The sequence below is a fragment of the Talpa occidentalis genome, unplaced genomic scaffold, assembly GCF_014898055.3.
Source record: "Talpa occidentalis isolate TD23 unplaced genomic scaffold, MPIMG_talOcc4v2.1 talOcc4.3, whole genome shotgun sequence".
Taxonomy (NCBI): Eukaryota; Metazoa; Chordata; class Mammalia; order Eulipotyphla; family Talpidae; genus Talpa; species Talpa occidentalis.
In genome coordinates this window covers 141898461-141918360 of record NW_023603184.1, presented here as the reverse complement: position 1 = coordinate 141918360, position 19900 = coordinate 141898461, and the positions used below count along the sequence as shown (strand labels likewise).

The window sequence follows — 19900 nt, the reverse complement described above, 5'->3', positions numbered from 1 at the left end:
CATATTTTCTGGAGTTCATTTAAAAGATTTTCTAAGATGAATATGAAATATAAAAACTATGCACAATAGCAGTTACTATCAGACAGTATAAGTAGAAAATCATTAAATGGCATTTATAGTATTTCATCAAGAAAGTTACTGCAGACAAGTACATAACTTCATAATATATAGAGGGAAATGGTTGGAAGAAAAAGGAGAAATAGACAATTCCACAATTATAGAAAGCCCTCATAATTTTACTGACCAGACAATAGATACTTTTTGAAAGAGTTATTTATGCATAGAAGACCTGGGGTGTAGGTCAAAGTGTGGGAAGTGGGAGCTGGTGAGAGGATTCACCAGAGACAGAGTGGAGGACAGAACAGGCAGACTTACTGAAATACACTGCTGAGGGGAGCAGCGGGCGAGAGGAGAGGTCTGCTGTGCCATATGTAGGTAAGCTCCCTAGCGGGGGATTGAACTCAGGCTGCATTGGTGAAATTAAATCTCTGTGACACCAGGGAGGCCCCCAGGCAATAAGTATTAAAGGGAATATAGACGATTGGAGTAACACAGCAAATTAAAATTGAAAGCTGTACAGAGAATTTTGAACTCAGAAAGCAAAATACACATATATCTTGGTTGTCATAACCTTATTACTAAAACTAAACCAGGAAGATACAGAAAAGGAGCAGGAAACCTCTGGTTATTCAGTGAGTGCACAAGTATTAAATAAAAGATTAGTGGTCATATTCAGCAATGTGTTGAAAGATTAAGCCACTGTGTCCAAATAGAATTTATCCATAGAATTCAAAGAAGGAATTTGTTTATAGAAAGGTACTGAGATTTTATAATAACAACTAAAGCACTTGATGTCTTGCCTGACACCATTTTAAGGAGAAAATCAATTCGTGATCTCTATAGGTGAACAAAAAGCATTTCCTAAAAGTCAGTCCTCGTTTATTTTTATTTTTTTTTTAAAGATTTATTTATTTATTTATTTATACAAGCACTGGGTACAGTCAGAAGCGCGGGAGGGTGAGAGAATCCACCAGAGCCAGAGCAGGGAACAGAGCAGAACAGAGTGACGAAATACACTGCTGAGGGGAGCAGCGGGCAGCAGGAGAGGTCTGCGTGCCATGTGGGACCCTCGCTGGGTGGCCGGGAATCAAACTGGTGCTTCAGAGGCTGCGGGCAGCCTCGCAGCCCATCGCTCAACTGCTGCACCACCAGGGGAGGCCCAGTCCTCGTTTATTAACAGGGTGTAGAACTCATAACCACCTAAGCATAGAATGAGGTACCTAATGTCATAAAGTCTATCTACTGAGACACCTAAGCAACAGTAGTTAGTAGTAAAATATTTGACACATTTATATTCAAGTTAGGAACAAATTAGGATACTTGCCTTTACTACTACTACTAAGCCTAAGGTCTGTAGACCCTAACTAAGAAGAGAAGATGAAACTTAAAATTTGGTCAGGAGTTGACCAAATTTATAGACAGTGTTATGGGCAACTATGAGGTCAACTGAGAAACCATCCTCTGAAAAGAGTCAGTTGAAAAAGCAACCTTTCTGTAAACCAAAATTTAATATACAGTAACAAAATTGATATTTCAGTAAGAACCATAATCTTGCTAGGAATCATTTTAGCAAGAATGGTAGAAGACTTGTCAAAAATACAGTAAAAACAAAGGAATATAAAAAGTAAATGTCCCGGAATGGGAAAACTCTGTTGTAAAGGAGTTTTGTTTTTGTTTTTGTTTTTTAAGTCATCTATAAATTCACTGAAATCCCCGAGAGCACCTACAAAAGATTTGTGTTCTATGTGACTTGACAAGCTAATGCCAGAATTAATCTGGACAAAATGCCTAATAATAGGCAACAGGCATTTTGGAGGAACAGGGGTTTGGAGGGGGGATGTCCACTAAGTGTAAGGAATTTGTCCTAATATCAAAATATGCCTTAAGTCAAAATTATTTTTAACAAATGCAGACAAATCTTTTGTTTGAACAAATTATAGGGTCCAGAAACAAATGTATAGAGATATGTTTGGGTGATGAATTTGCTATTTCTCACTAAACTGGGTTAAAATACTTGCTTCTTCATTTGTTGGAATGGGGGAGAGCTGTGTGGGACTTTAGTTACATATATGAGGTCAGATACAAAATTAAATTCCACATTGCTAGAGGCACAAGTCTGTAATGTAATAGAAGAAAGTATAAAATATTTTGATAAACTTGACATAAGACATTTTTTTGAAAACAGGAAAAGACAAATTATGTTGGGGAGGCTAAGAGTATTCCCTAAGAACTTTCCTCCTATGAAGTCAAAAGTGTTTAAGCAAGTTGAAGCACAGTTTGTGAGTGCTTTATCAGATAGAAAATCCTTATAACTTGAGGACCAGATGCAGATCTAGAAATCTTTGGAAAGCCTGACATTTTATACAAATACAAAAATGCATGGTCTGACACAAAATTTGATGATGATTCATATGATGATTGAATATGGAATTTCCTATAGCTTAATCTCTTAATGCTGACATAGAAAGTCTCCAAGAAATTAATAGAGGCATTCTTTTCATGTGATCCGATTTATGTTTAGCACTTATACTAGTGTTTAGATCAACATGTACATGTAGATGCATGTATGTATGTACATTTGTGTTCCTGGGTATGTAGATATATAGGAAAAGGCATAGAGGGCTACTTAAGGGATTGTAATAGTTACCTCTGTAATTGTAAAATATCACCTAAGAAGGTTTTTGGAGTTCTTACATGATTATCATTGGAATATATAAATAAGTCACTTAGCATCTACATAATTGCAGTCAACATTATATTAACTATTAGTACCTATTTAATTTGCTAGTGTTAACCATTTTTAGTATTTGAAGTGTTTAAAGTAGGTACCAGAGATCATATGAAGCAAAGGACAGTGTGTATTATCACTAACATTTACATTTCTTTCTATTCTCACTTACCTGAGAGTCCTTAGAAAAACCTAAAAGTGCTGCTCAGAGCCTCTTGTAAAAGGGCTACCACTCCTTGCCTGCTTTTCCTGAGTTGCTTTTGAGAAAGAAATAGCTTTATACAGTGAATAATCACAGTAATGTAATCCAGTATAAAGACTTGTATCTGTCATCCTCGTTGACATGTAGGAACTAAATCGTAGCATATAGTTCTCTTGCTGTCCCACTGAGATAAGAAAATAGTGAGTTAGGGCCTCCCCTGGTGGCGCAGCAGGTTGAGCGCCTCGCTGGGAAGCTGTCCACAGCCCCTGCGGCGTGGGTTCGATTCCTGGCCGGCCTGGCGAGAATCCCACACGGCAAGGCAGACCTCTCCTGTCTCGCCCGCTGCTCCCCTCAACAGTGTATTTCGTCAGTCTGCCTGTTCTGTTCCCCGCTCTGTCTCTGGTTGGTCCTCTCACCCTCCAGCGCATCTGGCCTGTACCCCAGTTCTTGCATGAATAAATAAATCTTTAAAAGAAAAAGAAAATAGTTAATAAGTCATGCATTCAGTTTTCTCTTGACTTTTTTTTTTATTCATACAGTAATATGTAGCCAGCATTATTGCTGCACTTCCAAACAGTTTTCTTACTGATTTTCATGTTTAGTATTAATAACCAGGTATTTTTTTCCTTCATTTGGTTACACAAGCAGTAAGTGTGGACAACTTGGATTGTGAGTTTTGATTGTGTGATAGAAGGCCTGAACTCAGGCTTTACATTGCTGCTTTCTCGAAAGAAGTCGCTTAGCACAATAGAGCAGTGTTGATAAACTTGGAAGGAAGAAATAGACTACTTCTAAATTAGGATTTGGCATGCTATCATGTGTCATTGATTTCTATCATATGTTCATTAACGTTTCAGTTTTACATAAATATTAAAGCAAGTCCTTGATAATTGTTGCTGGTTTATGTTTTTAGACCTAGGTATATATTATATACCATGAAGCAAGTACACAGGTCTTTTCAATATTTGGTCACTTGAATAGTATTTTCCTCCAGTTTGTTCAAATAGCCGGAATTTTAGTGAAGTATAATAATCAAGGGATTTTTGTTGTTGTGGTAAAAAATATTTCTTCAATGGAATTCTCTCTACTGCTTGGTTTTAATTTTTCAAAAAGTCTAATTATGTCAGTATGATGAAATTGCAGGAAATTCAGCAAGAGACAGATATTCCTGAAAGAGAACTTGTTCGAGCCCTGCAGTCCCTCGCCTGTGGTAAACCAACACAGCGGGTTCTTACCAAAGAACCCAAATCAAAGGAAATAGAAAATGGTCACATATTTACAGTTAATGATCAGTTCACATCCAAACTACACAGAGTCAAGATTCAAACAGGTATATGGAATTATATTTTTCCCTTACTCTAATAGTTTTTTATGTTGTATTTCTATCATTAAAAATCAAAGCTTTTCTGGTACTGCATGATACATAAAAGCAGCTGGGTTTTTTGGTATGTGTTCCTGTCAAAATGCACTTGAATCCAAGTGAAGCAAGTAATTCACACTGAAAAGTGTTTCCATGTGGTTTCTGACAAAGTACAGTTTTGTGAACATATTGATAGTTGTAGAATAATTGTTTCTAACAGGTTGCGTTAACTAATAGACATCTGTTTTTAAAACTGATTTAAAAGATTCTCAGAATTGGTAAATATAGTTGGATCTTCAGATCCAACTATATTTTGAGAAATATTTTTAAGTTTAAATTACAAAAATTAGAAATAGAGTCCTGCAACTTACAAACATAGATAGGACCCTATTGTGAATAGTTTTTAATATGGCTCTATTTTTATGTTCTGAATGAGCAATCTGTTTATTGTATTTTTAGCATAATGTTAGATACTTGTTTTTTGTTTAAGGCGGAAAAGGCACTCTATCTTTGCTATGTTTAAACCACAAATGTAATTTGCTCTGTGATTTCAAGACTAATATTAGATAATTCATCCATTACAGCCAATATATGTGTAATGAAATAGCATTTTAGAAGATAAAGTTTTAAATAATTATAATTTTCTGATGTTAAAAAAACTTGTATTATATGTACATTGTCTTTTCAGATTTATATTAATGTTAATTATGTACTTGATTGCTGGAATACATTGATTCAGGAACTTCTTACAATTTTGTTTTTATTTTTGTTCTGTTTGGATTTAGATCCAACAGTGTGGTATTTCAGTTAAAGTTTGAACTACTTTATCCTATAGTTGTAAACCCTATCATTATATCTGTTTTTGGAACACAGATGTATATTAAGATAAGACAGAATTGTGCTGAGTCGTAGAATAAAATACCTTTTCTTCCCTAATGCAAGACACAGGATTTCATAGTTTCATAGCATATACAGATTTTTGATTTTAGACTTGCTTGAATCCTAGGTTTAGTGAAAAATGTATATCTGAGTTACCTAGCCTTATTTACTCTTAAATAAATAGCTGTCTTTACAATTTCAGATGCTCACACACACCCAGTAGTGATATTACTAGGTGTTATTGTTAATAATGTCTGAATTTTTAATTTTTTTGTTAAATGGGTTTGTATAGTATTTTAGATCTGATAGGAATATAGAAAATAGGAAAATAGTTCTGTAACTATACATAAAGATTTTAGATACCTCTTAAAAGTTCTTTTTAGCTATAAAAGTCTTACGTTTACATTTTGGAATGTTTTTTAAATTATCTTGGCTCTTGTTGATAATTTATGTATGTTAAAAATTTTTTCTCTGGTGGTAAATATTGTGGCCACATAGGCTTTTTTTAAGTTGTCAAGGTTCATGTTTGCCTTTTGGAGAAAGTACTCGAGCCCTTAATCAAACACTTACTTGATGAGTCTAGATTTGATCTACTGGAATCACTTAGCTTTTCTTCAGAAAAAATATAGCAATAAATGGTGAAAATACAGGCAGTAGTTTTTGAGCATTTTTAATGTGAATGAAAATTTAAAAATGAGAACTTTAAAAGATGCCACTGGATTCCTGCTTGCATGTTTAAAAGGGGTTTGTTAAAAGAGAGGAAACTGTCAGGATAATATCAGCTGATGTTTAATGGTTGTTTACCAGAGGCTAGGTGTTCCATTCCTTTGGATTCCACAGGGAGAAAAGGTAATTAATCTGGTGAGGAGACTGAACTTTTTTTTTCTTTCAAAAATAGAGCAATACTTAACCTCAGTTTCCTGAAATTATATGCTTAATTTGGTGGGCAAATGCATTTTCTAAAAAATCCAAAACAAGGTCCATCACTTTAATCAAATTTGTGTCTAGACCCTGTCTATCAAATATAAAAGAAATAAAAAGGAATTCATTTTTAAAACACTTGCAGCTGAAGAGCTGAGAAAATGAAGTGGGATTAGAGATTCCATTAAAGAAGGTGAAATTTGGTGATCATGATATTCCTACATTCTAATGTTTGGTTCATCCTCCTCCTCCCATAGTACCTATATGGAAGAGTGGACTTCATTCTCCAGGCTCCATGCTTAGTTTTCAAAAATCTGCGCTTAATCCAGAATTTTTCACCACCTTCCATAGTGTCCCAGGGAAACTGCGAACCTACCTTTACTGTTTTTTCTAACTGTAGTTAGCAATGAAGTACTGAAGCAAAAAGTTAAAAGAACTACTCGAATAACACTAGCTTTGGAAAAAATTAGATTTGCTGTAATTTACAGTTTCCATAGTTGACCATCTTCATCACCACAACCACCCACCTTCTTTTCCTTCCCCCAGATGTGTCTAAATACCTATGTCCCCACTTACATAAGTAAGCACCTTTGTTAAGCCCTTCTTAGGTGTTGAGTATTGTGTTAGGCTGTGGGAGTGAGCTACTGGCCTCACATTTTTAAAAACAGCACCACAATCCTCCCATGTATCTTTTTTGCACGTTAAATAGTATATCTATTTAGAGTGATCAAATCCAGATGAATCAAGTGGATTATTTTTTAATACTTCTTTTCCTTCTTTTAGTTTAAATATTTTCAAATCCACAGAAAAGGTAAAAAATGCTTTAATGGACATTGTATAGCCATAACCTATTACCAGTCACTAAAATTTTCCCACATTTGTTTGAGTGCCCTTGCCTCCCCTGTCCCCCATCCGCCCTTCCATATGTGTATATTTGCTACAGCATTTTAAATTAATTTGCAACCATTATTTACATTTCCTCCCTAAGTATTTCACTCAGCCTTAGAACGAGATACTTTCCCACGTAATTGCTACCATATCACAAAAATTGAATAATTCTGTGCATCTCATGCCACCCATAATTATGTATCTTCAGTTTTCTTAAAAATCCCTTTATAGACCATACATGGCAAACCCACAGCCTATATACATCATACTCAGTGGTGAAAGACAGAAAGCTTGTCCTCAAAGATCTGGTATAAGACTTAATGCCCCTTTTACCACTGTAGTTACTAGAGTCCTAACTAAAGCAGTTACATAAGAAAAAGATATAAAAGGCATCAAAATTGGAAAACAAGACCTATTAACTATCACTACTTGCAGATGACATATTATACATAGACTACCATAAAGGCTCCACTAAAAAACTAATTGAAATAAGTCATCACAGTAAAGTGTACTGTAACAGTTACAAAGTGAATTTATAGAAATCATTTGCACTGTAAAACATTGCTAAGAAAAATAGAAGACCCCAAAATGGAAAGGTATACCCTGCTCATGGACTGGAAGAATTAACAGTGTTAAAATGGTCATCTTACCCAGAGCAATACACAGATTGACTAAAATCCCAGTCAAGACTCCAGTGTGGCATTCTTCTAAGAAACATAGAAGACATTACTGAATAATGTCAGACATTACTGAAATTCATGTGGAGCCGCAAGAGATGCCAAATAGCCAAAACAATCCTGGCTAAAAAAAAAAGGAAGAGTGGTAGTTTCATGCTCTCAGACTTCACACTGTACTGCTGAGCTACAATAATCAGCAAAGTATTGTACTGGAACAAAAAACACACTCAGACCAATGAAATAGAATTGATAGACCAGAAATCAGCACCCACATCTATAGATAAGTAATCTGAGAAGACAAGAGTGTCCACCTTGGAGAAAAAAGGACAATTGGGAAAAGTGGGCAGCCAGATGCAGAAGAATGAAACCAGAAAAACAGCTCACACCTTACTCAAAATTTAACTCAAAATGGATTGAAGGTATGAATTAAGACCCGGTCATAAAATACACTTAAGAAAACAGTTCGTGAAACACTCCATGTCATTGACTTTAGTGATGTCTCCAACAAGGGAAACAAAAGTAAATATAAACAAATGTACTACATCAAACTAAAAAGCTGCGCAGCGAAAGAATATCAGTAAAACAAAAACACCCAACTAAATGGGAGAAAATATTTGCACATAATTCATATGAAAAAGGGCAGATACCCCAAATTTATTAAGAACTCATGCAGTTCAACAAAAAGAAAACCCAATCAAAAAATAGAAGAGCTAAATAGACACTTATCTAAAGATACGTAGATGGCCAAGACATGTAGATGCACATGAAAAAATGTGCATCATATATCAGGGAAATACAAATCAAAACCTGAATGACACACCTGTCACACCTGTGGGAATGGCCCATATCAAAAAATACCAGAAACAAGGTTGTTGAGGATCTGGAGAAAAAGGAACCTTTTGTATACTGGTGGTGGAAATTTAGTCTGGTTCAGCCCGTGTGGAAAACAGTATATTCCTCAGAATGTTAAAAATAGTTCTGTTACATGGTCCAGCAATCCCACCCCTTCTAGCTACCCAGAGAATGCAAAAACACTAATTCGGAGGTATATAAGCACTCCTGCATTCATTGCAGCACTGTTTACAATAGCCAACTTATGGGAAAAACTTAAATGCCCAAAGGCAAGGGGATTAGCAGGATATGGGGGTAGAGGGGTGTACCTATACACACATGGACTACTGCTCAGCTATAAAAAGTGAACTCTTGGCACTTACAACAAGAAGGATGTAACTGGAGAGCTAAGCAGAATAAAGTCTCGAGGAGAGAGAAAAATACTGAATGGTTTCACTTAAATGTACAACATAGAGAAACAAAACGATGGAATTGACCAAACTAAACTGATAGCCCCTAAAAATCTGACAGTGGACTTGGGGGACAAGGATTGGAGGGGTGGACTGTAGTGGAGGACCATAATGTACCTTGGTGGTCATAAGGTGTGGAGATACTCATCTGAAGAATGTGCTCTTGTGCCACTGAATCACGTACAGTGTTGTTAACTAATTTTATCTCAGTTTAAAAAAGATGCTTTTTCGTGCCCTCTTTCAGATTCAGGATGCAATCAAGGTTTCCATGTTTCCTTGATTTTTATGTCTCCAATTCTATTTAGTTTAAACCAATGTCTTTTTTGTGTGTGTGTGTGTGTGTGGACATTGTCTTTATTGGGGAAAAGCATTATTATTTCTTGGTAGACTATTTTGATCTAATTTTACTTTATTTTATTTATTTATTTATTTATTTATTTTGCCTAAGACTGATTATATTAACTTGGGAAAAGACACTGTGTAGCTGTATTGTTAAAGTATAATGGTCATGCACAACAAAATGATCTGCTAGATTGTATAGTTTGCTATCCCATGGGGGTGCCAGCATTGTGTCACATATGGTTCTTTGTGATTTTGAACCTTTTTACCTCCAGAAATTTCACGTCTCCTGTTGATAACTGCCAATAGGAGTAATATACAGATACAGTTAGCATCTTTTCCTCCTACTTCTCTTAGAACCAAGTTGTAGGAGAAATGGACTGCTGTATTTGCTCTCTCAGCAGTTGTAGGACTTCTAAAGATTGGAATCAGTGTGCATAAATGATAATTCGATTGTGACTTAAAAATAGTTACATGCCAAGAAATTGTTAGATATGTGGTGGAAATACAAGTGAATTACTAAGTCATTATGGAATTCCTTTAACTGATACCCTACTGATAGATTTATTTATTGGTACAGCTAAATTTTGGCAGTATAGATACTCTTTCTTCCTCTTAAGGCCTTTGAGAGTGTACCTACATCTTGAGTTTAAAACATGAATTATTCTCCTAAGATACTTTTGGTGTGGTTTAACTTAGACCTTGGTGATTAAAATACAAGCTGACCTCTTAAAGTCACATGCAGTGAAAATTATTTGCTGTTATGTCATTGTTATTTAGAATATATCAGATACTGAATTACTTACATATTGAGTGTTAACTTGAATTAAATACAGGTGAATACTCAGAGGTTGAATTTAGTTTTACTCTTGAGGATAATGCTAACTGTTACTGTTTGCTTATGAACCAGATATTTTCATTACAGTTGAAACTACATGCTAATTACATGGTAAATGTTATTTCTATTTTAGTTGCTGCCAAACAAGGTGAATCTGACCCAGAAAGAAAAGAAACAAGACAAAAAGTAGACGACGACAGGAAACACGAGATAGAAGCTGCTATAGTGCGGATAATGAAATCTAGGAAGAAGATGCAGCACAATGTGCTCGTAGCAGAGGTGAGGACACTGGACTGATGTAGAATGAGCAAAAAACCACTAGCGATTTAGTTAGGAAAGTACAGTATTCAACTAACTTAAGATACAGTTTTAAAATGAAGAAACAAAGTCAGGTGATACTAGGAAAATGCAACTTGATGATGAAATGGCAGAATGTTGAAATAGGAGCACGCTTTCTGAGAATTAATGTATACGTTGAAAGTGGAATAGAGAATGATCTAGTCAATGATGAAGAGAAAAATGTTCCCTGCTGTTAATTTTTTATGTAAAAGTACCTTTAGATCTAAAAATTAATGGTTACTATAAAATGCTTTTACTTTGTAAGTGAGGGAGCTGAGGAGGGACGACCTCTTGAAATGCCGTTAAAGTGGTTAAGAGATGGTCACGTCTGAGTAAAGCATTGGTGGAGGATGGAGAGTTGAATGAAGACACATGGGAAGTAGAATTGACTGGAGTTTTTGACTGACAGTGGGATATGAAAGTTGTCAAAAATGATTCCGTCTGTGGCTTGATTTACTAGATAGAGGTTGGTCCTTTTGACCAAAGAGAGGGACAGTTAACTGTGTTTCACATGTTAGTATCATTTTATATAAGTTGACTGTATCACATGACAAGAGAATTACAAGAAGTGATAATTTAAAAAATCATGAAAAGTCCAAATCAGTTACATGCTAGAGACAACATCGACAATTTGGTGACTGGATATTTTTCCCAGACAATTTATAGACAGGTAAGAGTGGGCATTTGATGGCAGTGACTGGAGAAGTAAATGGAGGTGAAGTAGTCCAGAAAGGGACTTGTCCTTTGGGATGTTGTGGGAAAGGACAGCAGTACTAGTGGACTAACTGTAGGGTCAGGGGTGCAGATTTTGATTTTCTGGATGGAGAGATAATTGAACATGTTTCCTGAACAAAGAAGTAATGCTTAAAAACAAAATGGAATGAGAGGATAATTGATGTGCCAAAGTTTAGAAAGGGAAAGACAGGAGTGTGTAGAGTATGCAGGGTAGTAGATGTGGTAACAGACATTCCTGAACATGCCCCTTCCTGATAGCACCAGGCAGGGTGCAGGGGCCTGTACTGATCAAGGGCGAATACAGGAGTGGATGAGTGGATGTGTGTAAGATGGCAGGAATCAAAGAAATTTTGAACTGAAATGACCTCTTCCCCCGCTTTGCATCGGGTGTGGATCATGTAGGGCTTCCATTTAGGAACATAAGTAGAGTGAGAAATTTGAAATTGTGTTTGTCAAGAATGATGCTCACGAACTTGCTGAACTTGAATATTGTACATTTGTCTTACTGGTCTCTACCAGAAATTAGCATAAATTTTTGTCAGTGACCAGTTGGCAGCTTGAAAGCTGTCACAGACAACAAATGGGGTCCAGTAAGAATTCACAAAGACAGGCTGTGGGCTTGTTGACTCTTGGTCTGCACAAAAGGTTTAGAAACTACAATTTTACTGGGCAGAGAACTAGAGAGTACATTTCAAATAAGGCGGCACTGGAATGGGTGTTCATGGAATAGACTAGAGGAGTTTAGGGATGATTGTATTCTCTCTAGACCCTGTCAGGAAGGAGGTACTGTCAAGTCATTAGTAGCATCGGGGGAAGGGTCAGAAAGTGAGAGAGCTTTCAGGTGAACGTGAGAACGAGGTTGCTGATACTGAAGTGATAATACTAGAAGTTTGATTCTGGGTGGAGAGGGAAGTGCCTGAGGTTCAGATTTCAGTCCATTGTGGCTTTGGGAAATGAACTAAAGCAACAGAAATGGTAGGAAAGACAGCTTTCAGGTCTGTGGATGTGGTGTAAGAGCAGGGTGATATGTGGGAGGCGCATAGACTTTGGGGAACGGAATGGTTTCGATTCTCATCTCTGAGTTACTGGCTCTGCTCTGTTTACTAATGTATGCGTAGCTTTTCCTCTGGCTTATTTTCCTCATTTGTAAAATGAGACCACCAACTCTGCAGGTTAAATTTATTAAATGAGCAAGTGTATAAAAAATGACTGATACAGTGCAGAGTCAGACTTTTGGTGCTGAGATAGTTACTGTTTTACGTTTTAATACCTAGAATCCTGACAGCAGTTGGAGAAAGGAAGAACAAACATATGTAGCATATTAGTAGTATTCTAAAGCATCACTACATCTATTAATTTATTTGCTACCCACAGCAACGTCATAAGATTGAGTGGCTTACCCAAGTTCCCAGTGCTAGTAAATGGGAGCACTGAAGCTTGAATCCAGGCAATCCTGAGTTGTGCTCTTAAACACGTTATGTGTCACCTAAATTCTTTGGATTAGAAGTAGAAGTCGGTAGATAATAGCATCAAAAAGGTTACAGCTGTCAGGGAGCATATGTCACAGTAGTATATTCAACTGATTCCAACTACTAATCTATAGCATTCACATTCTGATCTGAGGAGGAGGTAAGTTCTAACCATACATGTTGAAATAAAATCTTTTTAAATTTTCTGTATTTTTAATTTTGCTAATCAAATTACTAAACTTTGATTTGAGGTTTTTTTTTTTTTTTTTTTTTTAGATTTTTTTTTTTATTTTATACAAGAACCGGGGTACAGTCCAGATGCATGGGAGGGTGAGAGGATTCACCAGAGCCAGAGCGGGGAACAGAACAGGCAGACTGACTAAATACACTGCTGAGGGGGGCAGCCGGCGCGACAGGAGAGGTCTGCCGTGCCACGCCGCTGCAGAGGCTGAGGACAGCTTCACAGTGCTGCTATGCGGCGCTCAACCGCCTGCGCCACCAGGGGAGGTCCTGATTTGAGTTTTAAAATGGCACGTCAGGGGCCTCCCTGGTGTTGCAAGGGATTAAGTTGTAGCACTATGAAGCTATCCACAGCCACTGCAGCACGAATTCTATCCCCAGCCAGGGAGCTGACCCACATGGTGCAGCAGACCTCTCCTCTCTAGCTCACTGATCCCTTCAGCAGTATATTTCAGTAGATCGGCTGTTCTGCTCCCCACTCTGTCTCTGGTGAATCCTCTCATGCCCTGCACCCCTCACCTACACCCCAGCTCTTGTATGCATCAATAAATAAATCTTTAAAATAAAATGGCATGGCAGTGTTATTCAAAGATAAGGATTTTTGTCTGTTGATACAGAAATATACTTAAATTTTTGGAGATAGGAATTACTTCTTTTTTTTTTTTCCTTCTCTTTATAGGTAACTCAGCAGTTGAAGGCTCGATTCTTACCAAGTCCAGTTGTTATTAAGAAACGTATTGAAGGACTTATTGAGAGAGAATATTTGGCACGAACACCTGAGGATCGCAAAGTATACACATATGTAGCATAAAATGCGTTCAGAAATTTGATTTATTCTTGGACTGTATTCTAAGCATGGACTGGGAAGTTCTTTTAAATCATTAAATATTAAGACGACCATCTCTTCTATTAAATTACAGTACATGTTCTAGACCATTCAGATCAAGCCTTTACTCCCTTTGAGAGTTTCAACATCGATTGAGCTTCAGGCTTTACAACGTTTATCCCTGTAGAGACCATCTTTCCAGTTCCTCGGGAAAATGTGAATGTGCTGCGTTTTGTTTTCAGTACTGTACAAACCAGGAAAAAAATAAAACAAAAATTTAGAAAAATACAGCTCATTAAAATAAAATTGTTGGATTTCATTTCCCCAGGTCTTCAGTGTTGATGTAAATGTGTTTTTGTAGTGTTGCTTAGCACTTTGCGCATTGTATAAGTTGGGTAACAAAATGGTAAAAGAATCGACACAATTCCCAGTTATATTGCTCTGCTTAAGACATTTCGTTAGCTAATCTTGTTTAATTTAAAGGTTTGATAAATAATACAAAGACCCAAGCATACATTTTAAGCATGCTTTCTTCACCACTTGCACTTACTAATCTTTTAGCCTTATGACCAGAAACCTTTGTTTTGGGCTCAGCTACACACCGATTTGGTTTTGTACCCTGTTGTAATTGAGATTTCCCAAATTAAGTCTTATGATGATTGGGCTTTGTTCTGCATTATCTCTAGAGAAAGAAAATATTTTAGTATGTATAAATTGTACAATAATTTTTTGCTGTTGTACTCACTGCTATAAGTGAATTGTATAGGGCGGTGTTTTTATTTCATTTATTGTAGACAAAAATAAATGAACGTAGTTAATACACATACCCACTAATTCAAGTATGTCAGAGCACAAAGTTGGCAGCTGGTTATATTTAATTCAGCCCCTTTGAAAAGCACATGCAGTCTATACTTTATTTATAAATATTGTCGGTTCCCCCTCTCAAATATTTTGGTGAAGTTGGGGTGCACTAATCTCTATTGCAAAATGCATTCTAAAGATGCAATAAATATGACCTTGGTATTTTTTAACAAAATCTTCAGTTTTTGCAGCTGTGTTTGGAACGTGATGAAGCAATATTTTTCGAATCTGATGATTCTTGGATATTTAGCTCTTGTCCTCCAAAGAGTCATCCTTTCATGTTTTCAAAGCTGTGCTTCGTGCTGAAGATTTAAATTGGTTATCCTGTGCTTCCAACTTTCACCAATGTTTTTTTACCTGAATGATCGGCGGAGGATTACAGTTTGCTTTTTATCTTCAGAGTATTTTTATCTTATCTTTCACTTCATTTTGCTTTTCATAAGACAGTGTTTCAGTTGTGTAATTGGGGCAAACCACTACAAATTTGTGTTGGAGAGAAAAATGGAATGTTAGTAATAAGTTCAAATAACTGACCCTTCGACTATCAAAACTGTTGATTAGAATGTTTGTCTCGGAAGATTACGTATCTGTTCAAACTTAATGGTCACGCTACAACAATTCTAATATGGATTAAAAACTCCACGTAAATATTTTTCCCCATGCGTCTTGGGTTATAATTTTCCTTTTAGACTTGGAAATCTGCTCCTATTGCATATAATTTTGTCTCCATTTGTGCTGTAGAATTATAGACCTTATACTATTAATCTCTACATTTTCCACTTTTACGTGATGCAGTTAAGATACAGATGAAAACTATCATGAACATTATTCTCAGGATACTTGTACCAGAGTATGAGCGATAGGGGGTCAGGTGTAATGTGGAAAGCTGAAGGATTTCACTTTCAGATTTCTACATTATTGGAATTCCTATAATGGTAAGATGTTTTATTTCCAGGAAGATACTGGTATTTCAGGTTCCAGATTTTTTTTTACTGCTCAAATCCCAATTAAATGATACATAATACCTTGGGAAATAGAACATTCTGACTTAAGTTAATATGAAAGATGTAAAAATTCACTTGAAATCTCCTAAATGAGACATTAAATAAAAATTTAAGTGCTAGTTTAAGCTTTGAAATCAGTAAAGTTAAATTTTTATGTTATTGTCTCAATGTGGATGTACAAATAAGCCTAGAGTTTAGAGACATGTTAGTTTTGGAGCACACTTTTGATATTTGTGCTTCTGAATGTTTATAAATATATTGAAACATTTCTGAATTGCAGTTGAGTTGAATGGTTGAAGACAAGGATGCATTGGCAAAAAATTGGGTCACCTAACACCTTTATATGTTCTAGCTCATAAGTATCTTAGTTCATAAAGCTCATAATAACACATTTTGTTGCTGTACTGTAGCTTTTTTTTTTTCAGCAGAAGTCCATATTTTTCTGTTTCTTAATGCTTAATCTAAAAAACAACGCATCCTAACCTACCCATTCAATCCTGTTGATGTGAATAAATTTTGGTGACTTGAAGAATTTTAAGGAGGGTGGTGGATACATAGTTTTCCAACCACACAAATGATGTAATCTTTGTTCAACTCTTGTTAAATTGTAATTCTCTACTGTCATTTTCAAATCCAGGTCAGTGTTTATTTTGAATTGTCATGTAGTTGTTATTATTTAAAGATTGAAAATTCATTGCAATTAGGGAATACACAGCCTCACAAAATAAAATGTGGTTGTGACTGCAAGGATTCTTTATTATGTCAGTGAATTTTAAAAGGGAGTGGGGGGAATGGGATGTTTGTCTCCAAAAGTTGAGTCACCTGTGCAGCATCGTAAACTTAGGCATGTGCCAGCCCAGGCCCTCCAAGACGCTGAGACACTTTCTCCCTGGGAATCCTTGTCATGCCTGCACTGTGGATGTTGCACTCCATCCCCAGGTGGGAATGGGGGCACAAAAACGATGCAGGTGGCAACTGGTCACCTTCAGACTGTGCCTGTATCCTTAGAAGACTAGTACAGAGGCTTCTCGGCTACTCAGCATTTGTAGTGCCTCTGTTTGGAAAATATGTTAAATCCAGATAATGCTGTCTGTTTCCGTAGCTTTAAATATCACTGAGTAATGGACTAGTGACAATTTTTTAAGTCCTTGCTGTCTACTGTAATATAAGGCAATTTTTATAGCTTCATTTTTCATAAACTGATGTATGCGATTATTGAACTATCAACGATGGAAGGAAATGTTAAATAACCAAATTGATAGATTGTGTTATCTTACTCTGTGGTGCTGCGTATAGTCCGTCAATAAGTACCTCGTATTTCATTGATACCAATGTGAAAACATTTCAGGTTAGCAACATTATTATAAACCACTTCTATTCCCCCAAAACAGGAGTGGCTAGAAATGTTTAAATAAACAGTAATAACGTTTGAGTGCTTCATGTCCTGTGCCAGACACTGTTCGGGGATGCTTTTTGTGTATTTTCACTTTGTGGTCACTTCAAATGAGAACTGTGAATCAGGGTGCCCAAGCTTCCAGGGCATGGAGCCAGCTGGCAGCTGGACCTAGGTTTGATCTGTGTTCTGCCTAAGCCATACTGCAGATGGATGATTCTCTGTTCACAAATTCATTACTTTGTACCTCATTCACATCAAGGAAAGCTAGAGATATAATACAGCAAACAAGGAAGACAACACTTGAAGCTCCTAATGTAGAGGTGAAATTTCTAAGTATTTGCTAATGTCAGCCTTGGAATGGCGGGAAATGGAAGGTAATGGCTGCTATTCTGGAGTTTTTGTAAGTTTTAAGTACTTCAGTGGGTAATGGGTAGATCTTATGTTCAGTCTAAAATTCTGAAAAGCATTTTCCTTATTTTGTGCCTTTCCTGTTTGCAAATGGGTTAGCCCTAAGAGGAAGGCAAAGAATGACCATGAATTTAACCTGATACAGATGAATCACGTCACCAGCTTAGGGAGCCTGAACAACTAGAAAGTGTTAGGAACCCATTAAAGACAGCAAGTTTATGTCAGTTAAAGGGACTTTTTTTTTTTTAAAGATATACAAGAACGGGGTATAGGCCAGGTGTGCGGGAGGGTGAGAGGATTCACCAGGGACAGAGCGGGGAACAGAACGGGCAGACTGACAAAATACAAATGGTCTTTGACCCTCAATATTAGGGTTTAACTTGAATCCTAATGAGCTGAATAAAAATAGCTTTATAACTGAGGAGTGAGAACTTTGCACATTTTTAGTCACTAATGAAATGGTGAAATTTTAACTTTAGAGAGCAAAGTATGGCTCAAATAACACAAAACCTCAAGAATTCTTGGCAGTGTGGGAAAATTAAAATCCTAAGTCTCCAGATTCTTCTACAGCTGTGATTCTCCAGGGCCTCAGTGCAATGTCTGGCATGTGGTGGGCTGGGCAGGCGGTAAATCCCAGATGAATGTGCTGAGTGGACACTTTTTGAAACAAAGTCTTAAAAGAATTGAACTTAAAAAATTAAAATTTGTCCTGTATTATTTGGGAGAGTATGACAACATTCAAAGTTATTATAAGAGTTTTTATAAATGGAAAACATTTAGTTTTCAACCAGATAAAAAGTGGAAAATGTAAAACAACTGCTGATTTTAGCTGCTTGGTTGTATGCATGTTAATTACATGCCATTTTTAAAACCCTCCGGAAAAACTCAGGCTTAGTAGTAGTAAACATTCAGATTCCCATGAATAATAAATGGGGTGCAGAAATCTGGGCCCAACTCTGATTGTAAAACTTGTGCTTTTAATGAGTGTTAATGTGTTCCCAGCACCTAGTTGTTTGGGTAGACTAGACAGAACTTTCTAAATTGAAGTTAGATCTGAAGGTAGATTTTCTTGGTGAATATTTTGGTGAACCTGTCTTGTCAATTTATTAAAAATGTTCCTTGGAGAGTTTGATGTGGAGGATTGATACCAGCCGTGCACATGGGTGTGTGTGGTGTATTTGAGTATTTTGTTTATTGTAAACTTACAGAGCTGACGTCAGTTATAGAATGAAACTTTACTTTCATTCCCTATATGATGCTAGCTTCTGCATTTAAGAAAATAACCACTAGAATAATTTTTAAAATGCAATTGTCAAAGTGACAGAACAATTTAACCCAAAGGGCCTGGAATCAAGTGGGGTAAGAAGACAAGAGTGCACTAGTCCCAGTGTAGCTCTGACAGTGGCAGCCAGGGTGTGCGGCTGTAGAATGACTCAAAAACCTGTGGTGACTTCTGCTAGATGAGGGGGGAAGGGAATGCCCTTCAAAGTAGGAAACCCATCACATTTCAGAAGTCCCCCTCAAGTTTGCCGCAAAGCAAGTACTATTGGCAACATTTTACCAAAATTACTGTTAAATTGGTATTCACCAAACTTGTTTTGAACTGATTTTAATGCAATTGAGTCTCAAAGAAATGAAGGCCTGAAATCATTAAAGTCAAGCCAGAGTGTGCTATGACACTCAAGCCCTCCACATGAGGATTAGCAAGTGTTCGGGTGTTCTAAGATCTGACTGTACACTAGAATTTTCTCAGGATGTTTACAACTAGTGCTTCTTTCAGAGATGATGATTTAGCAGGCTTGAGGTGTTTCTTTGATGCAGCTATATGTGGGAACCATTACTGTAGATTACAGGTGTTATAGTAAAGCATATAAACTCCAATTTCACTAATTAGAGAGCATTCATTTGATATGACAGGCAAGTTGTAAGATTTTCCTTAACATCTTAGAAGCGTTTATTACCCCTCGGCTGGCGAAAGCAAGATGTTGATCAAGTGAAGAGGATTGATGACAAAGTGAGCCAGTTAACAAGCTATTCGTGGTCATCGCCGCAGTAGTAATTAAACAGGTGAGCTGTCATTAGTGGATCCTACTAACTGTGGGGAGGAGAATCAATAATAGCGTCCTCACGTCAAAGGGCAGTCAGAGGTCCTAAAATTTTCATTACCCTTTCACTGGGAGAAATTGAATCTAAAAACCAAGCATTCAAATCACAGTGACCCTTCCCTTGCAGCCCTGAAGGAGCCACTCCAAGGAGGAAACAAATGCCTATGGAACAGATGTGGGTTTTGTTTTGTTTTTTCCTGGAAGAATCATTGGCTGGGGAGCCACTCGGTAAGATGTGGGTGACAAAAATTCGTATGTTGTGCTGCCAGCTTTGAAGATCGGGAGCATGTGTAAGCCTCTAGTGAGATTTAGTCTGAGGCTGGA

The 19900-nt window shown here is 36.8% G+C and overlaps 1 protein-coding gene across 3 annotated transcripts in view; it reads left to right on the top strand.

Annotated features, from left to right (window-relative positions):
• Positions 1-14125, top strand: part of CUL3 (cullin 3) — a 92283-nt gene extending 78158 nt beyond the window's left edge. For all 3 annotated transcript variants that reach the window (XM_054700109.1, XM_037524143.2, XM_054700108.1), the window contains 3 exons: positions 4134-4320; positions 10327-10472; positions 13656-14125. In XM_054700109.1, coding sequence (XP_054556084.1) covers positions 4134-4320; positions 10327-10472; positions 13656-13787 — 465 coding nt within the window. In that variant the 3' untranslated portion in view covers positions 13788-14125. The remainder of the gene's footprint in view (positions 1-4133; positions 4321-10326; positions 10473-13655) is intronic.
• The last annotated feature ends 5775 nt before the right edge of the window (positions 14126-19900 follow it).